The 20,966-nt window shown below is 40.9% G+C and overlaps 1 protein-coding gene across 7 annotated transcripts in view; it reads left to right on the forward strand.

Moving 5' to 3' along the window:
* PDE4DIP (phosphodiesterase 4D interacting protein) overlaps positions 1-20,966 on the forward strand; it is a 1,984,767-nt gene that overhangs the window by 1,884,353 nt on the left and 79,448 nt on the right. For all 7 annotated transcript variants that reach the window (XM_075321961.1, XM_075321954.1, XM_075321957.1 and 4 more), the window contains one exon: positions 12,539-12,585. In XM_075321961.1, the coding sequence (XP_075178076.1) occupies positions 12,539-12,562 (24 nt within the window). In that variant the 3' untranslated portion in view covers positions 12,563-12,585. The remainder of the gene's footprint in view (positions 1-12,538; positions 12,586-20,966) is intronic.

Here is a 20,966-nt window from a genome sequence, read left to right on the forward strand (position 1 = left end):
GCTATTTCAGTTTCATATATCTAATAACTGATGGACTGAGTAATATTTCTGGATTGAAATGAGGTTTATTGTACTAACAGAAAATGTGCAATCTGCCTTTAAAACAAAATTTGACAGGTGCAAAAGTATGGGCACCCTTATCAATTTCTTGATTTGAATACTCCTAACTACTTTTTTCTGACTTACTGAAGCACTAAATTGGTTTTCTAACCTCATTGAGCTTTGAACTTCATAGGCAGGTGTATCCAATCATGAGAAAAGGTATTTAAGGTGGCCACTTGCAAGTTGTTCTCCTATTTGAATCTCCTATGAAGAGTAGCATCATGGGCTCCTCAAAACAACTCTCAAATGATCTGAAAACAAAGATTATTCAACATAGTTGTTCAGGGGAAGGATACAAAAAGTTGTCTCAGAGATTTAAACTGTCAGTTTCCACTGTGAGGAACATAGTAAGGAAAAAGGAAAAACACAGGTACAGTTTTTGTTAAGCCCAGAAGTGGCAGGCCAAGAAAAATATCAGAAAGGCAGAGAAGAAAAATGGTGAGAACAGTCAAGGACAATCCACAGACCACCTCCAAAGACCTGCAGCATCATCTTGCTGCAGATGGTGTCAATGTGCATCGGTCAACTATACAGCGCACTTTTGCACAAGGAGAAGCTGTATGGGAGAGTGATGCAAAAGAAGCCGTTTCTGAAAGCACGCCACAAAAAGAGTCGCCTGAGGTATGCAAAAGCACATTTGGACAAGCCAGTTACATTTTGGAAGAAGCTCCTGTGGACTGATGAAACAAAGATTGAGTTGTTTGGTCATACAAAAAAGCGTTATGCATGGAGGCAAAGTAAAAGGTTTTCTCTCACTGAGAGCAATCAAGCATGGAGGCAAAGAAACACGGCATTCCAAGAAATGCACTTGCTACCCACAGTAAAATTTGGTGGAGGTTCCATCATGCTTTGGGGCTGTGTGGCCAATGCCAGCACCGGGAATCTTGTGAAAGTTGAGGGTCGCATGGATTAAACTCAGTATCAGCAGATTCTTGACAATAATGTGCAAGAATCAGTGACAAAGTTGAAGTTACACAGGGGATGGATATCAGCAAGACAGTGATCCAAAACCCCACTCCAAATCTACTCAGACATTCATGCAGAGGAACAATTACAATGTTCTGGAATGGCCATACCAGTCCCCAGAACTGAATATCATTGAACATCTGTGGGATGATTTGAAGCGTGCTGTCCATGCTCGGCGACCATCAAACTTAACTGAACTGGAATTGTTTTGTAAACAGGAATGGTCAAATATACCTTCATCCAGGATCTAGGAACTCATTAAAAGCTACAGGAAGCGACTAGAGGCTGTGATTTTTGCAAAAGGAGGATCTACAAAATATTAATGTCACTTTTATGTTGAGGTGCCCATACTTTTGCACCATTCAAATTATGTTTAAATGCAGATTGCACATTTTCTGTTAGTACAATAAACCTCATTTCAATCCTGAAATATTACTGAGTCCATCATTTATTAGATATATGAAACTGAAATAGCTGCTGCAAAAACCCAAATTGTTATAAAGAAAAAAGGTTAACAGTAATAGGGGTGCCCAAACTTATATATATATATATAATATAAAGCTGAATGTGTGTGTATGTGTGTGTGTGTGTGTGTGTGTGTGTGTATGTGTATGTGTGTGTGTGTGTATGTCCGGGATTGGCATCCGCACCGTCGCAGCTACATCCACAGAATTTTGCACACTCACACTTCTGGACCCGGAGAGCGTCATAGGCTATGTTTTGAGGGGAAATTTTAACTCCACGCTTTACAGTTATTTGCCAAAAAACCTGCCTCCATTAAAGCGAATGGAGCTGGGAGCCACAGTGTAGCCAGAACTTCAGAAGAATGCGCAGCCATGCCCTTATATGGAATGTTGGCGTGTCACAATGCAGCCAGGGAAAGAGACAGATGCAGCCAGGGAAAGAGACAGACACAGACGGGGTAAGAAACAGACATAGACAGGGTAAGAGACAGACACAAAGAGACAGACACAGACAAAGAGACAGACTGACAGGGAAAGAGACAGACAGGGAGGGAAAGCGAGAGATAGGTTAATGGACAGACACAGACAGGTAAAGAGACAGACACAGACAAAGAGACAGAGACAGACACAGGGAAACAGACAGACAGGGAAAGAGAGGGAAAGAGTCAGACAGGGTAAGAGACAGACAGGGTAAGAGACAGAGGAAAAGAGACAGACAGGGAAAAGAGGGAAAGAGACAGACAGGGAAAGAGAGGGAAAGAGACAGACAGGGAAAGAGACAGACAGGGAAAGTGACAGAGATAGATAGACAGACAGGGAAAGAGATAGATAGACAGACAGGGGAACAGATTGAGACAGACGGAGAAAGAGACAGAGACAGTCAGAGACAGACAGGGAAAGAGACAGACAGACAAAGAGATAGAGAGAGACAGAGAGATATAGTAGTACAGCTAGTTTATATATATATATATATATATATAAATATATATATATATATATATATATATATGCCAATCCCGGACATACACACATTCAGCTTTATATATTAGATGTAGGTGAATAAAGTCCGATTTTTTTTATCCTAAAAAGTTACTATAAAATAATGAGAAAATAAACAATTTAATCCCTCCATTGGTCTCAAGCCACCAACTCTCATACATTTTAACAGGAGCCCTAGGATGTTGAGCCATACTCTGGTGATATAACAGGGAGGATTTTCTATACTTGAAGCTGCAGTGCAGCCTCTGCCTCCACAAGCAGATTGCACTGGACATAGAGATCCATTGTACAGAGCAGTTCATCTCTATGTCCTGTATTCTACAGGGACAATAAAGAAGAGATTTTTTTTCTTTTAATAACATTTCTAAAAATAATAAAAAAACTGAATATTGTAATTTTAATGATATTTTTAAAAAATAATAAACATCACAAATTAGGAAATAACATGGACATATTTTGTGCCCCTGTAATTGTAATGACTCGTACAACACAGTGATCAGATTATTTATGGGGTTAGTATATGGTGTAAAAACATGGCATGATTGATTCTTTTTCTGTATTAGGCCCTGTGCGCACACTGCGTTTTTGTTCATAACCTTTCTGCAGTCCTTCCCCAGCAAAATCTATGAAAAAACCAAATGCTGTGCACACACTGAGTCTTTTTTCCTATAGGTTTTGCTGCAGAAATTCTGCAGCTTTTCTGCAGCAAAAAAGAAGTAGCATGTCACTTCTTTTCCACAGGTACCTGCGTTTTTGCCATAGATAATAGTAAAAAACCGCAACAACCAAACCGCGGAAAAACCGTGGGTGTGCTTTTACCGCGGTTTTTGCAGCGAGTGCGGAATTCTGCCAGAGGGTGCGGATTTTTCTTAAGAAAAGCAAATTTCCCAGTGAGCACAGGGCCTTAAACCCTTAAAAAATGTATCGCTGAGGCCATGTTCACATGTAGCGTAAATGCTGGGTTTTTCTCCAGGTGTCCACACCAAGCAATAGAGTAACAATCTTCACTGATTATGGAGTTTTTGCTGGTGTTTTTTATGCCTTTCCGCTATATTTGATATGTTTGTTGCAGATGTGAATCTGGGTTTTAATACTACAGAAAAATCTTTGATTCTGCATTTAAAAATGTAGTAGCACTTTTTTTTCTTTGCGTTTTCTTCAGGCCCCACAAAGAAGCCTATAGAGAAAAAAAACACCAAAAGCGCCCAGTTAAGCAGCATCATTAGACACTCAGCGGGCGGAGATTTAATGAAATCATATCCACTTTGCTTGGACATTTAGTCTGTAGCGTAAATGCTGGGTTTTTCTGCTGATTTTTTGCACAGAAATTCTGCTGTGTTTACCTTTCCAAGCAAAGTGGATGTGAAAAGACGCCGCTGAACTCTGCCAATCTCTGCTTTATTTTCTCTAGAGGTTTCGATGTGGAGCTTAATGAAATGCAGGGGAAAACTGCAGATACTTTTATAAGGGCAAATTCAAAGCTTTTCTGTACTATAAAAACACTTAAAAACCCAACCTCTGCACCAAAATCGGATGAGATAATGGGGAAATGGAATAAAAAATAAAAAAAAGGAAAAGAGTACCGTATTTTTCGGACCATAAGACGCCCTTTTTTTCCCCCAAATGTTGGGGGAAAGTTGGGGGTGCGTCCTATGGTCTGACTGTGGCTGCGGGGAATGAGGTGCTGTGGTGGAGCGGGTCATCGGGGGCACGAGCAGGCTGTAGCAGCCTGCTGTGACCACGTGTGCCCGCTCATTACATATGCACGCCCATCCTCCCGCCCATTTCTTAGCGCAGAAGCCGGCGATGACAGGTGGGCGGGAGGACGAGCGGGGACGCGCGCATAGTAAAGAGCCGGCCTGCATGATCACCCCTGGCAATTACAGCCTGGAGTGATCATGTGCGGCTGTATTCACTGCCCCCCTCGCGTCATCATCAGTGCGGGGTGCAGTGAATCAGTACACTCACCCGTCCCCGTGTGTGGAGCCGTTCCCCTGCAGCACGCGATGTCTTCCTGTCTGTGCCGGTCAGCTGATCTGTGTCGGTCAGCTGATCGGCACAGACAGGAAGACATCGCGCGCTGCAGGGGAACGGCTCCACACATACACACACACACACAGAGGTCAGTGGTGCAGAGAGGAAGATGATCGGCTGCAGGGAGTGAGGAAAAGGTGAGTATAAACGTTTGGGTTTTTTTCTCTGTGCTATAGGATACAGGTCATATACCAGGATGGTATATGAGCACGATGGGGGCATATAGCAGGATGGGAGTATATGAGCAGGAGGGATGGGGGGTATATGAACAGGATGGAAGTATATGAACAGGATGGGGGTATATGAACAGGATGGGAGTATATGAACAGGATGGGAGTATATGAGCAGGATGGATGGAAGGTATATGAACAGGATGGGGGTATATGAACAGGATGGGAGTATATGAGCAGGACGGATGGGGAGTATATGAACAGGATGGGGGGTATATGAACAGGATGGGGGTATATGAACAGTATGGGAGTATATGAGCAGGATGGATGGGGGGTATATGATCAGGATGGGGGTATATGAACAGGATGGGAGTATATGAGCAGGATGGATGGGGGGGTATATGAACAGGATGGGGGTATATGAACAGGATGGGAGTATATGAGCAGGATGGATGGGGGGTATATGAACAGGATGAGGGTATATGAACAGGATGGGAGTATATGAGCAGGATGGGGGTATATGAACAGGATGGGAGTATATGAGCAGGATGGGGGAATATGAACAGGATGGGGGTATGTGAACAGGATGGGGTATATGAATAGGATGGGGGAATATGAGCAGGATGCTGGTATATAAGCAGGATGGGGGTATATGAGCAGGATGGGGGTTTATAGCAGGATCATATACAAGGCAGGAGGATCATTACCAGGATGGGGTACCTTAGTAGAGAATTTGGGGACATTACCCCCATAACAGTCAAAGTGGATGAGAGGAGGGCAGGGCACTACTCAGCAACAACCATGGACTTTTTGTGAATCCAAGCATGCAGGCTGAATCACAGCTGATCCGGGGTGCACATATGCATAAAGGTCAGATTATATCCAATGTAGAAAGAGGAAAAAACGGCACTCACCAAATCGTTGCTGTGCAGGTTGCAGCTTTATTTCAAGCGCAAAGGTTACATGTGCGGTGGGGGCTGGTGGGGAGGGAGAGGACGCCGGACACGTCAGACGGCGGCCGTTTCGCACTTACACAGTGCTTCAGCTGGTCTCCAGCTGAAGCACTGTGTAAGTGCGAAACGGCCGCCGTCTGACGTGTCCGGCGTCCTCTCCCTCCCCACCAGCCCCCACCGCACATGTAACCTTTGCGCTTGAAATAAAGCTGCAACCTGCACAGCAACGATTTGGTGAGTGCCGTTTTTTCCTCTTTCTACACCCCCATAACAGTGTCAGCAGCAGATCCTCGCCCCATAACAGTGTGTCATGACCACATTTTTTTGCTTAAAGTTTTATTTTCCTATTTTCCTCCTCTAAAATCAGGGTGCGTCTTATAGTCCGGTGCGTCTTATAGTCCGAAATATACGGTAATAGACAAGTAAAAGAGAATAAACAAAACTCAACTATGGATTGCAGATATTTTTCAGATTATTATTGACATGGAATGTGAATTTTAAAATATGCACAAATGTACATAGAAAGATTTGGTTGAGTTCCAATGTGAGCACACCGGGTTCTCCTGATTCTCGTACTATAGAATATAATCATGGAAATCCACACAAGACACATTTTTTTGTATTTAAAATCCTATACAGAAATATATCTTATTCCATTCTCATAATAAAGCCCCCTTCACACATGAGCATAAAAAATGCACGTGTGGCACGGTCCGCTTTGACCATCTGTGTGGCCATCCATGTGTACGGGTGTGTCATATTTGTGCTATCATGTGTGCCATGCGTGTGTACGTGTGTGTCATCTGTATGTTGTCTGCGTGCTATCTGTATGCTGTCCATGTGACGTACCGGAATAAAAAGCATTCAAGAAATGAATGATTTTTATGTGTTATAGATGTGAAAATATGAAAGATGATAGATAAATATATAGATATATGGTAGATAATAGAGAAATAGACTGTTTGATAGCATATACGGTCATGGCCAAAAGTTTTGAGAATGACACCAAAATTGTTTTTTCACATGATCTGTTGCCCTCTGGTTTTTAATTGTGTTTGTCTGATGTTTACATCACATACAGAAATATAATTGCAATCATATTATGAGTACCAAAAGGTTATATTGACAGTTAGAATGATTTAATGCAGCAAGTCAATATTTGCAGTGTTGACCCTTCTTCTTCAGGACCTCTGCAATTCTCCCTGGCATGCTCTCAATCAACTTCTGGACCAAATCCTGACTGATAGCTGTCCATTCTTGCATAAGCAATGCTTGCATTTTACCAGAATTTGTTGGTTTTTGTTTGTCCACCCGTCTCTTGATGATTGCCCACAAGTTCTCAATGGGATTAAGATTTGTGGAGTTTCCAGGCCATGGACCCAAAATCTCTATGTTTTGTTCCATGAGCCATTTAGTGATCACCTTTGCCTTATGGCAAGGTGCTCCATCATGCTGGAAAAGGCATTGTTGGGCGCCAAACTGTTCTTGGACAGTTGGGAGAAGTTGCTCTTGGAGGACATTCTGGTACCATTCTTTATTCATGGCTGTGTTTTTAGGCAAGACTGTGAGTGAACCGATTCCCTTGGCTGAGAAGCAACCCCACACATGAATCGTTTCAGGATGCTTAACAGTTGGCATGAGACAAGACTGGTGGTAGCGCTCACCTCTTCTCCTAATAAGCTGTTTTCTAGATGTCCCAAACAATCGAAAAGGGGATTCATCTGAGAAAATGACTTTACCCCAGTCCTCAGCAGTCCACTCCCTGTACCTTTTGCAGAATATCAGTCGGTCCCTGATGTTTTTTCTGGAGAGAAGTGGCTTCTTTGCTGCCCTCCTTGAAACCAGGCCTTGCTCAAAGAGTCTCCACCTCACAGTGCATGCAGAAACACTCACACCAGCCTGCTGCCATTGCTGAGCTAGCTCGGCACTGCTGGTAGTCCGAACCCGCAGCTGAAACAGTTTCCTGGCGTTTGCTGGTCCTTCTTGGGCGCCCTGGAGCCTTTTTGGCAACAATGGAAGCTCTCTCCTTGAAGTTCTTGATGATGCGCTAGATTGTTGACTGAGGTGCAATCTTTGTAGCTGCGATACTCTTCCCAATTAGGCCATTTTTGTGCAGAGCAATGATGGCTGCACGTGTTTCTTTAGAGATAACCATGGTTAACTGAAGAGAAACAATGATACCAAGCACCAGCCTCCTTTTAAAGTGTCCAGTGGTGTCATTCTTACTTAATCATGACTGATTGATTGCCAGCCCTGTCCTCATCAACACCCACACCTGTGTTAATGGAACAATCACTAAAACAATGTTAGCTGCTCCTTTTAAGGCAGGAATGCAATGCTGTTGAAATGTGTTTTGGGGGTTAAAGTTCATTTTCTTAGCCAATATTGACTTTGCAAGTAATTGCTGTTAAGCTGATCACTCTTTATGACATTCTGGAGTATATGCAAATTGCCATTAGAAAAACTTAAGCAGTAGACTTTGTAAAAATTAATATTTGTAGCATTCTCAAAACTTTTGGCCATGACTGTACAGCTTTCTATTTAACCAAATAAATAATTAAATGGAAAAATCGACGTGGAGTCCATCCAATTTTTGATAAATAGCAAAGGCAAAGTTGACAGCTGGGAGCTGATGTTATCAGGCTGGGAACGTCCATGGTTATTGGGCCCTTCCCAGCTTAAGAATATAGGCCCGCAGCCGCCCCAGGAATGGAGCATTATGGGATGCTTCAAGTCTGGCTATTTGACTCAGCTCTTCCCGATTGCCCTTGTGCAGTGGATAATGGGGTAATAGTTTATGGGGCTGATGTCAGCTGTGTAGTTTCAGCTAGCATCAAGATCTGGTGTTAGTAATGGAGTACTAATACAGTAATGCCCCCAAAAACACACGCATAAAAATCAATTACTACAATTAAGACTTCTGAACCTTTCCCTCATTCACCACTTTTTTACAAAACAAAATCCATACAGGTCAGCCCGTAGTTCACAAATGCTAAATTGAAAAAAAACAGAAACATGCAAACACAGAGAAATAAAACAACACAAGTGCCCTTTTTCACCACCGGCGGATTCCCTGGACTACAGAGGACCTGCGTTGATTTTTTTGTAATAAAGTGGGTAATGAAGGAAATTTTCATAGTTACATAGTTACATAGGTTGAAAAATGACCTAGGTCCATCTAGTTCATCCTTCCTTCACCAATTATACATTTTTTCGTTGTCATTTATAACTGACAATGCTGTGAACTGAGGAAATCATCCAGCCCTTTTTTAAAAGCTGTTATAGTGTCTGCCATTACTACCTCTTGTAGTAGGGCATTCCACAGTCTGACTGCTCTAACTGTAAAGAACCCTTTCCTATTTAGCTGCCGGAATCATTTTTCTTCCAATCGCAGTTAATGCCCCCTGGTCCTTAGTATTGTCTTTCGAAGGAATAAGTCATGTGCCAGTCCTTAATATTGACCAAACATGCATTTATACCAGACCTGGGCAACGGGCGGCCCGCGGGCCACATCCGGCCCGCCTGCTCTTTGTGACCGGCCCGCCCGTCTTCAGCCGGTGCAGTGGAGCCGGGCTGCAGCATGCCGAGTAGGGAGAGATCCTGTGCAGGTCCGCACAGTCAGTGCAGGAGAAGGAGCAGCACAGCAGAGCAGACGGAATAATTCATCTTCCAGGACCTGCGATGATGTCACGCCCATGTGACTGTGTGGGAGGAGACAGGATTGCCGGGGAGAAAGCAAGACATGCTGAATGCTGAAGGAGATGTGGACACATGATGACTGGTAATAAGAAAAGAGGGGACATGAGGGGGAGGAGGGCTGCAGGGTGAGTGCATATGAGGGAAGATGGAGCTACAGGGTGAGTGGCATATGAGGGCTGCAGACTGACAAAAGGATGTGAAGGGGTGCAGAGTGTTTGAGAGGGGTAAGTTGGGGGTACAGGCAGGGTGAGATATGTGGGCAGGGTGTGTGACATATGGGGGTGTAGTGTGTGTGATATGGGGGTGCAGGCTGTATGGGGTGTAGTGTGTGTGATATGGGGGTGCAGGCTGTATGGGGTGTAGTGTGTGTGATATGGGGGTGCAGGTGTAGTATATTACAGGTGTGCTATATGGAGGTGTATATAGTGGTGTAGTATATGGGGGTATAGTGATGTAGTATATTACAGGTGTGCTATATGGAGGTGTAGTATATTACAGGTGTGCTATATGGAGGTGTAGTATATTACAGGTGTGCTATATGGAGGTGTAGTATATTACAGGTGTGCTATATGGAGGTGTAGTATATTACAGGTGTGCTATATGGAGGTGTAGTATATTACAGGTGTGCTATATGGAGGTGTAGTACATTACAGGTGTGCTATATAGGGGTGTAGTGATGTAGTATATTACAGGTGTGCTATATGGAGGTGTAGTATATTACAGGTGTGCTATATTGAGGTGTAGTATATTACAGGTGTGCTATATGGAGGTGTAGTATATTACAGGTGTGCTATATAGGGGTGTAGTGATGTAGTATATTACAGGTGTGCTATATGGAGGTGTAGTATATTACAGGTGTGCTATATAGGGGTGTAGTGATGTAGTATATTACAGGTGTGCTATATGGAGGTGTAGTATATTACAGGTGTGCTATATTGAGGTGTAGTATATTACAGGTGTACTATATGGAGGTGTAGTATATTACAGGTGTGCTATATTGAGGTGTAGTATATTACAGGTGTAGTATATGGGGTGTAGTGATGTAGTATATTACAGGTGTATATAGGGGTGTAGTGATGTTGTATATTACAGGTGTATATAGGGGTGTAGTGATGTAGTATATTACAGGTGTATATAGGGGTGTAGTGATGTAGTATATTACAGGTGTATATAGGGGTGTAGTGATGTAGTATATTACAGGTGTACTATATGGGATGTAGTGATGTAGTATATTACAGGTGTGCTATATGGAGGTGTAGTATATTACAGGTGTAGTATATGGGGTGTAATGATGTAGTATATCGGAGGTGTATTATATAGTAGTGTAGTATAATACAGGTGTATATGGGGGTGTAGTATATTACAGGTATATGGAGGGAGTGTAGTATAATACAGGTATAGTATATAGGGGTGTAGTGATGTAGTTTATTACAGGTGTAGTATATGGAGGGGGTGTAGTGATGTAGTATAATACAGGTGTAGTATATGGGGGGTGTAGTGGTGTAGTTTATTACAGGTGTAGTATATGGAGGGGGTGTAGTGATGTAGTATAATACAGGTGTAGTATATGGGGGGTGTAGTGATGTAGTTTATTACAGGTGTAGTATATGGAGGGGGTGTAGTGATGTAGTATATTGGGTAGAACTGAGGTAATTATATTAGTCCGGCCCTCTAAACCAATCCCAATTTCTCATGCGGCCCCATGGGAAAATTAATTGCCCACCCCTGATTTATACATATAAAGGTGTACTTTACAATATACATTATTCACTCGACATTCCTTCAGTCTCATAGACTCTCCCTGTCTCCTCTTAACCCTTGGCACCAGAATTAAACTTTGTGCCTAGCTTCTGCAAAACATTCCCACTCTAGTCTACCTCAGGATCATATTACCTTGTCAAACTGACGGTTTGAGTTTTTGCAGATAAAATTACACATAAAGTTAAAAAATCTTTTCCATACCCATACATGTGCCAGAAAGGTTTCTTTCTACACAACTTGAATGTAACATGACTACAATTATTTGGTGAGAATCTGACTTCTCTCTTTAAATGTGTGCTATTTGTTAGTATCACGTGAATGATTTTTCTCTTTTTTAAAAAATAGTACCTTAAACATTGTTACGTTTTAACCATATGCACTTTACACATTTAAATCTTATTCCAATTGGATTTGTCATTGACACACATTTAGTATATTCCTGGAGATATTTCAATACTTTTACAGTGAACTTGTTTTATTCCCAACAAAAGATAATACTTTGTAATAATGGGACAGTGCTGTACATAACAGAGGACGCTATGAGAGATGAACAAACCCAAGTTTCATTGTTCGTATCAAACACAGACTTTACAAAAAAACACAAAGTTCGGATTCGGAGTGTCACTGTGTGCTCTATGCTTGGTGCTGAGCCCAGTGTGAGCCGCTCGCAGTGAAGGTAATCACACCATGATCGGATGTAGTGTGCAGGAAAATAAAAGGTAAAACCTCCGCCCACCCTCCCCCGTAAGTGATCTGTATATGGCTGGCTTCATGTGGGCGGAGACCTGAACTGCCCAATTACTGACTTCCGTTGGGGTTCAACTCAAGTCCAAGTCTCAATCCAAACTTTATCTAAAGTCCAGATGAAGCTGCCGAACCAAACTTCCACGGGTCCGTGCATTTCTAGACGCTATGTAATAAGGCACAGCACAAAACATAACTAGAGGAACAGTTGTCTCTATTTTGTACTGAATAAATTATAACATTTTTAAAAGCCTATTTAAAAAACACAAAAAATAAATATATCATGTATTTACTTCTAGTTTCATTAGGTAGATTTATGTATGAATTTTCTGCACAATTTACATGTAAAAGATCAATTGTGAAAAAAAGCCACTGAAAATACCTGCAGCTGCAATACACAAGATAAGAATAAACAAAATGGTCACCCCTTTTCTAGACTCTTATGCCCTTGCTAAAACAAATACATACGGGACATTAAAACTGACTTCTTGTTCAAATATGGGTAGAAGAATTTTAATCGATAGGACAAAAGTCAGATACTTGTCTGTTTTTATGCAACATGTGGAAATGTATATGTACTTTGAAATATGGATGCAGTTAATGTTTTTCATTTTACTTATTGTACATACATTTCTTTTTATTGCAGTTACAACTACCTACGGTGCATTAAAGAAAGCAAGATTAAATCTACAGGTAAGGGATTGATAGCTATATTTTATGCTAACTGATTAATATATAGACGAAAACAAGATCTAATACAAAAAGAAGTAAAGATATATCTAATTTGAAGACATAGGGCTACAGTAAAAGAAAATAACACTTTGAATAAAACGTACACTGAAGGAATAGATATTCATGCTGCCTAAGCCATGAGCAGCATGAATTAAACATTGGCTGCGCTATTGCAGCCATGTATGTTTTACTATGAAATCCTTTAGCATACTTTGTGAAGCTCAAAAAATGTGACTAGGGTGACAAGTTCACGAAGCAGATCCCAGTCCCACATCTTCAAACTTAAAGGTCTTTCCTAATGAGTGAGCATATGATGAGACCTGTCAGTCCTAGGAGGTGGGGCAGGGACAAGCTTCCCAGAACCTGCCTCTTAGACTAGTCATCCTAGTCGCATTATCGCCAGTTGGTTTCTCAAAATATGTTTTTGTCACAGCATTTCAGGAGAAAACATACACTACTGCAATAGTGCAGCCAGTGTCTGATTCATAGTACCCATGGTTCAGGTACATAAATATCTGGAAAGAGACAATGAGTGCAAATAGGGTATTATCTGTGGTAAAACTATAGATATACGTAACAGGCTCACCTGTGACAGTTGTGTCTAACCTCAACTAAGCTATGAGGTCATCATAGAAAATGGCTGCTGCAGCACCGCTGTCTAGGTAAAAAAGCTGGACAAGAATGCATTTTATTTCCATGGATGTCTCTGCATTATATTCCAGTATTCCTCACAAATTAGGTCTAGAGTGTTTCAATCAATTTATAGAATAAGATGATAGGATTCCTTTAGATCAGAAAAAGTTCATAATTAAGGGCTTATCTTTTATTTTACTCAATTATTTCCCTTTTTTAGACTAAAGTTATCATCAGAAACTTGGGATGGCCATGGGTGCTAAAGTAGTACCAACATACGCAAATTTGTTCATGACTGTATTTGAATCCATTTTTATGAATGACACCAATTTTTTAGTAATATAATTTTCTATAGGAAATACATTGATGATTTAACCCCTTCACGACCGTCCAATTTTTCGCTTTCGGGTTTTTTTTCGCCATTCTTTTACCGAGTGCCGTAACTTTTTTATTTTTCAGTCAATATGGTCAAGTGAGGGCTAATTTTTTGCGGAACGAGATGTACTTTTAAATGAAACCATACGTTTTACCCTATTTTTTACTGGAAAATGGCAAAAAATTCTAAATGCATAAAAATTGCAAAAAATGTGCGATAGCACTATAGTTTTTGAGATATTTTATTCACTCTGTTCAATATATAGTGAAACTGATATGTTGGTGTGATGCCTGAGGTCAGTGCGAGTTCGTATATAAGAATAAGGCTGCACATCAAACTTAGATAATGGTATAATGCCTCAAGCATATGGAAAAATATTGGAATATACAATGAAAAATGCTACTTGCTAATTTGAACATGTGAATAATGAATTGCATACCTGCTATGAATATTAGGAAAAAGGAGATATTTAGCAATCGCATTGATCAATGTAACTGAGCCCCAAGGCCTCGTCAAGGCATATCTCTATATTGGGGTCCCTAGCTCTGTGACCCTAACTGTGTGTCATCTCATTGCAATTAAAAACTGCTATGGGTGGAGAGGGGTAACCAAGGACTTTCTTATATAGGAGATGGAAAAAACATGGCCGAAAGGGGCGGAGCTGTGTTCACATTCAGAAAAAACTACATATAACTGAATAGGATAACTGAAGTGAGCACTAATATATATATATGAGTGCAAGCCAAAAATACATACTATATATAAGAATAAGGCTGCACATCAAACTTAGATAATGGTATAATGCCTCAAGCATATGGAAAAATATTGGAATATACAATGAAAAATGCTACTTGCTAATTTGAACATGTGAATAATGAATTGCATACCTGCTATGAATATTAGGAAAAAGGAGATATTTAGCAATCGCATTGATCAATGTAACTGAGCCCCAAGGCCTCGTCAAGGCATATCTCTATATTGGGGTCCCTAGCTCTGTGACCCTAACTGTGTGTCATCTCATTGCAATTAAAAACTGCTATGGGTGGAGAGGGGTAACCAAGGACTTTCTTATATAGGAGATGGAAAAAACATGGCCGAAAGGGGCGGAGCTGTGTTCACATTCAGAAAAAACTACATATAACTGAATATTCATAGCAGGTATGCAATTCATTATTCACATGTTCAAATTAGCAAGTAGCATTTTTCATTGTATATTCCAAGATATGCCTTGACGAGGCCTTGGGGCTCAGTTACATTGATCAATGCGATTGCTAAATATCTCCTTTTTCCTAATATTCATAGCAGGTATGCAATTCATTATTCACATGTTCAAATTAGCAAGTAGCATTTTTCATTGTATATTCCAATATTTTTCCATATGCTTGAGGCATTATACCATTATCTAAGTTTGATGTGCAGCCTTATTCTTATATATAGTATGTATTTTTGGCTTGCACTCATATATATATATTAGTGCTCACTTCAGTTATCCTATTCAGTGCGAGTTCGTAGACACCAAACATGTATAGGTTTACTTTTATAAAATTGGACATTTGTCCAAAAAAGTGGTGCACGTTTTACACCATATTCCGTGACCCATAGCTTTATCTTTTTTCGGGATCTATGGCTCAATGATGGCTTATTTTTTGTGTCCCGAGCTGACGTTTTTAACGGTACAATTTTTGTGCAGATGCTATGTTTTATTCGCCTGTTATTGCATTTTGCGCAAAAGTTGTGACAACAAAAAAAACGTAATTTTAGTGTTTGGAATTTTTTTGCCGCTTTACCGTTTACTGATCACATTAATTTATTTTAGATTTTGATAGATCGGGTGTTTCTGAACTCGGCAATACCAAATGTGTGTATATGCAGATACGCTCACTTTCTGCCTCACTCGGCGCTGGGCCGGGTGAAACCGAAAGTAATTCATGTGTGGTACAGGAGTCATATGACCCTGTGCTACCATGACAACCACCGGAAGTCACGTGATCACGTCATATGACTTCCGGTAAATGTTTACCGCCGATGCCGTTATAATGGCGCTGTCACATATTGACAGCACCATTTAAGGGGTTAAATGGCACGAGCAGATAACGATTCTGCTTGTGCCTGACAGGCACACATCTCAGCTGTGAAAATGAGCTGAGATGTGCGCCGATCGCGACATGCTGTCTGCAGCAGACCGCGGGCAGTAACACTATCACCGCTAGGACGTAATATTACTGCCCACGGTTGTTAAGGGGTTCATTTGGGACAGCTCACGAGGAATTTTACAAGCTTTTTTTTAACATGGTTCACGTGCAATCATTGGGGTGTAGGGTAGAGATTTCCCCCACATATATCAATACTATGATAGTATAGATTTCCTTGATCTTACTATCTATCATGATCATACCAGATACAAACAAAAACATTTTTTGTAAAAAGGTTAATGCTAATGGATACGTATGACAGTAATTACCTAATCAAATGGTTAAGAAACACTCGAAGTAACCAATTCAAAAGAATTTGAAGAAATTGTACACTTGAGGAATTCACTAAGCAAAGTGCAGTTCTATGCAATAGATTCACAGAAAAAACGATCCAACTAAGGAGAGCGATCACTACAAACAAGGTATTAAAACAGGAGGATCTGAATAGACCCTCCATCCAGTCGGTTGAGTCCCGACTCCCCATGCAATGTTGACATGAATTTAATGACCACTTTTAGTTCAGAAAGTAATGAGCTCAAAAATATTCTTGGCAAACATTGGGGCATTTTGAAGAACGATCCCTTATTAAAAGAATGTATACTAGACAAACCAGGAGTTACATTCAGAAAAGCCAACTCTTTGAGAAATATTTTGTCTTCTAGTAAAATGATATCCCAAAAAAATAAAACACTCTTATGCACAAGTAATCCTGGAGTATATAATGTGGAGTTACCAAATGTCTATGCTGTCTATCTATCTCATAAATGTACCAATCTAATATGGACCATACAACTAATAGCATTAAAATAAAAAATGACTTGGCAATTCACTAATGTGATATATCTGGTAGAATGCCCATGTGGCAAACAATATATGGGTCACACCACACAAGCCCTGCATAAACGTCTTAACTCCCATAGACACAACAATCACTAGGGCTACCTTCTGAATGGACTTTTAAAGCATTATACTACTGTATGTCACAAAATAAAAATCCCAACAAAAAACATGCCTCCATTAAAGTAAATGGAGCCTGGAACTACTGGTTTTAATAGCAGCTGTGATTTGTTGCTATAGGAACAAAGGACATTGTTAGTATAAGAAGCTTATGTGTGAGGTAATAAGATGTCGGTTGGGAGACAGATAGAGAGACAGACAGAGACAGACAGAGAAAGAGACAGAGAGATAGAGACAGGCGGTGAAAGAGACAGACAGACAGACGGTGAAAGAGACAGACAGAGACAGACGGTGAAAGAGACAGGCAGATAGGGAAAGAGGAGACAGAGAGAGAGACAGACAAGGAAAGATGGAGAAAGAGACAGACCTTGATAGAGACAGACAAGGAAACAGACAGACAGACAGGCAGACAGGGAAAGACGGACAGGAAAAGACACAGACATAGAGATGGACAAAAACAGACAGGAAAATAGACCGGGAGCCAGACCTGGGAAAGAGACAGACCTGGGAAAGAGACAGACCTGGGAAAGAGACAGACAGACACAGAGACAGATACAGAGATAGAGAGACAGACAGATACAGAGACAGATACAGAGATAGAGAGACAGACACAGAGACAGATACAAAGATAGAGAGACAAACAGACACAAAGACAGATACAGAGATGGAGAGACAGACAGACACAGAGACAGATACACAGATAGAGAGACAGCCACAGAGATACAGAGATAAAGAGACAAACAGACACAGAGACACAGAGATAGAGAGACAGACAGACACAGAGACACAGAGATAGAGAGACAGACAGACACAGAGACACAGAAATAGAGAGACAGATGTAAGGCCCTGGACTAGTCTAATATATAAAGCTGAGTGTATGTATGTACAGTCATATGAAAAAGTTTGGGCACCCATATTAATGTTAACCTTTTTTCTTTATAACAATTTGGGTTTTTGCAACAGCTATTTCAGTTTCATATATCTAATAACTGATGGACTGAGTAATATTTCTGGATTGAAATGAGGTTTATTGTACTAACAAAAAATGTGCAATCCGCATTTAACCCCTTCACCATTTTTTGCAATTCTGACCAGTGTCAATTTGACATGTTATAACTCTGGAACGCTTCAACGGATCCTGGCGATTCTGAGATTGTTTTTTCGTGACATATTGTACTTCCTGACAGTGGTAAATTTAGGCCGATATCTTTTGCGTTTATTTGTGAAAATTTAGGAAATTTTGAAAATTTTGCAATTTTCAAACTTTGAAAATGTATGCCTATAAATCTGAGAAATATGTCACACAAAATAGTTACTAAATAACATTTCCCATATGTCTACTTTACATCAGCGCAATTTTCGAAACTAAATTTTTTTCGTTAGAAAGTTAGACGGGGTCAAAGTTAATCAGCAATTTCTCATTTTTCCAACAAAATTTACAAAAGAATTTTTTTTAGGGACCACATCACATTTGAGGTGACTTTGAGAGGCCGAGGTGACAGAAAATACCCAAAAGTGACCCCATTCTAAAATCTGCACCCCTCACTCTGCTCAAAACCACAGCCAAGAAGTTTATTAACCCTTTAGGTGCTTCACAGCAACCAAAGCAATGTGGAAGGAAAAAATGAAAATTTTACTTTTTAACACAAAAATGTTACTTTAGCCATAAAATTTTAATTTTCACAAGGGAGAAAAGAGAAAGTGCACTCTACAATTTATTGAGCATTTTCTCCTGAGTACGCTAATACCCCATATGTGGTAAAAATCAATTGTTTGGGCGCACGGCAGAGTTCGAAAGGGAAGGAGCGCCATTTGAATTTTTGAACACAAAATTAGCTGCACTCATTAGCAGATGCCATGTCGGGTTTGAAGACCCCCTGAGGTGCCTAAACAATTGAGTTACCCCACAAGTGACCCGATTTTGGAAACTAGAGCCCTCAAATAATTTTTCTAGATGTTTGGTGAGTACTTTGAACCTCTGGGGGCTTCACAGAAGTTTATAACGTTGAGCCGTGAAAAGAAAAAAAAAAATATTACCACAAAACTGTTGCTTCAACGAGGTAGGTTTTTTTTTCACAAGGGTATCAGGAAAAAATGCACCATAAAATGTATTGTGCATTTTCTCCTGAGTACGCAGATACCCCATATGTGGTGGAAATCAAATGTTTAGGCACACGGCAGGGCTCGGAAGGCAAGGAGCGCCATTTGAATTTTTGACTGCAAAATTAGCTGCACTCATTAGCGGACGCCATGTCGGGTTTGAAGACCCCCTGAGGTGCCTAAACAATGGAGCTACCCCACAATTTACCCCATTTTGGAAACTAGAGCCCTCAAATAATTTTTCTAGATGTTTGGTGAGCACTTTGAACCCCTGGGGGCTTCACAGAAGTTTATAACGTTGAGCTGTGAAAAGAAAAAAGTTTTTTTTTACCACAAAACTGTTGCTTCAACTAGGTAGTTTTTTTTTCACAAGGGTATTAGTAAAAAATGCACCATAAAATGTATTGTGCATTTTCTCCTGAGTACGCAGATACCCCATATGTGGTGGAAATCAAATGTTTGGGTACATGGCAGGGCTCGGAAGGCAAGGAGCGCCATTTGAATTTTTGACTGCAAAATTAGCTGCACTCATTAGCGGACGCCATGTCGGGTTTGAAGACCCCCTGAGGTGCCTAAACAATGGAGCTACCCCACAATTTACCCCATTTTGGAAACTAGAGCCCTCAAATAATTTTTCTAGATGTTTGGTGAGCACTTTGAACCCCTGGGGGTTTCACAGAAGTTTATAACGTTGAGCCGTGAAAAGAAAAAAAAAATTTTTACCACAAAGCTGTTGCTTCAACTAGGTAGCTTTTTTTTTCACAAGGGTATCAGTAAAAAATGCACCATAAAATGTATTGTGCATTTTCTCCTGAGTACGCAGATACCTCATATGTGGTGGAAAGTAATTGTTTGTGCGCATGGCGGGGCTCAGAAGAGAAAAAGCACCATTTGACAGCAAAATTGGTTGGAATCATTAGCTGACGTAATGTTGCATTTGGAGACCCCCTGAGGTGCCTAAACAATGGAGCTCCCCCACAAGTGACCCCATTTTGGAAACTAGACGCCTCAAGGAATTTATCTAGATGTTTAGCGAGCCCCAAGGGACTCCACACAAGTTGATAATGTTGAGCCATGAATACAATTTTTTTTTTTCACCACAAAACTGTTACTTGAACCACGTAGCTTTTTTTTTCACAAGGGTATCAGGAAAAAATGTACCATAAAACGTATTGTGCAATTTCTCCTGAGTACGACGATACCTCATATGTGGTGGAAAGTAATTGTTTGGGCGCATGGCAGGGCTCAGAAGAGAAAGCGCACCATTTGACAGCAAAATTGGTTGGAATCATTAGCGGACGCCACGTCATGTTTGGAGACCCACTATGGTGCCTAAACAGTGGAGCTCCCTCACAAGTGACCCCATCCCCTCAAGGAAATTATCTAGATGTTTGGTGAGCCCCTTGCACCCCCAGGGGCTCCACAGAAGTTGATAACATTAAACCGTGGAATTTTTTTTTTTTTACCACAAAACTTTTGCATCAACCAGGTAGCTTTTTTTTTTTTACAAGGGTATCAGGAAAAACTGCACCATAAAACGTATTGTGCAATTTTTCCTGAGTACGCAGATACCTCATATGTGGTGGAAATAAATTGTTTGGGCGCATGGTGGGGCTCAGAAGAGAACGAACGCCATTTGACTTTTCAAACGCACAGACGCAGTGCACTGATCGACCGCTGCAGGACGCACATTCGGATGGGATACAAAAAGCATCGGTGATACGGAAAAAAAGAAAAAGTCACGCCAAAAATTGAGCAGGGATGCTGATCCGTTATGTGCATCCCTGAACAGCGCTCGGCGGGACGCACGGACAGATGCGTTACAAAAAGCGTCGCGGATACGGAAAAAAGTCACGCCAAAAATTGAGCAGGGATGTTGATCCGTTATGTGCATCCCTGATAAGCGCTCGGCGGGACGCACGGATGGATGCAATACAAAAAGCGTCGGGGATACGGAAAAAAGTCACGCCAAAAATTGAGCAGGGATGCCAATCCGTTATGTGCATCCCTGATCAGCACTCGGCGGGACGCACGGATGGATGCGATACAAAAAGCGTTGGGGATACGGAAAAAAAAAAAGTCAC

Source organism: Anomaloglossus baeobatrachus, chromosome 8, assembly GCF_048569485.1.
Source record: "Anomaloglossus baeobatrachus isolate aAnoBae1 chromosome 8, aAnoBae1.hap1, whole genome shotgun sequence".
In the NCBI taxonomy this organism is placed as follows: Eukaryota; Metazoa; Chordata; class Amphibia; order Anura; family Aromobatidae; genus Anomaloglossus; species Anomaloglossus baeobatrachus.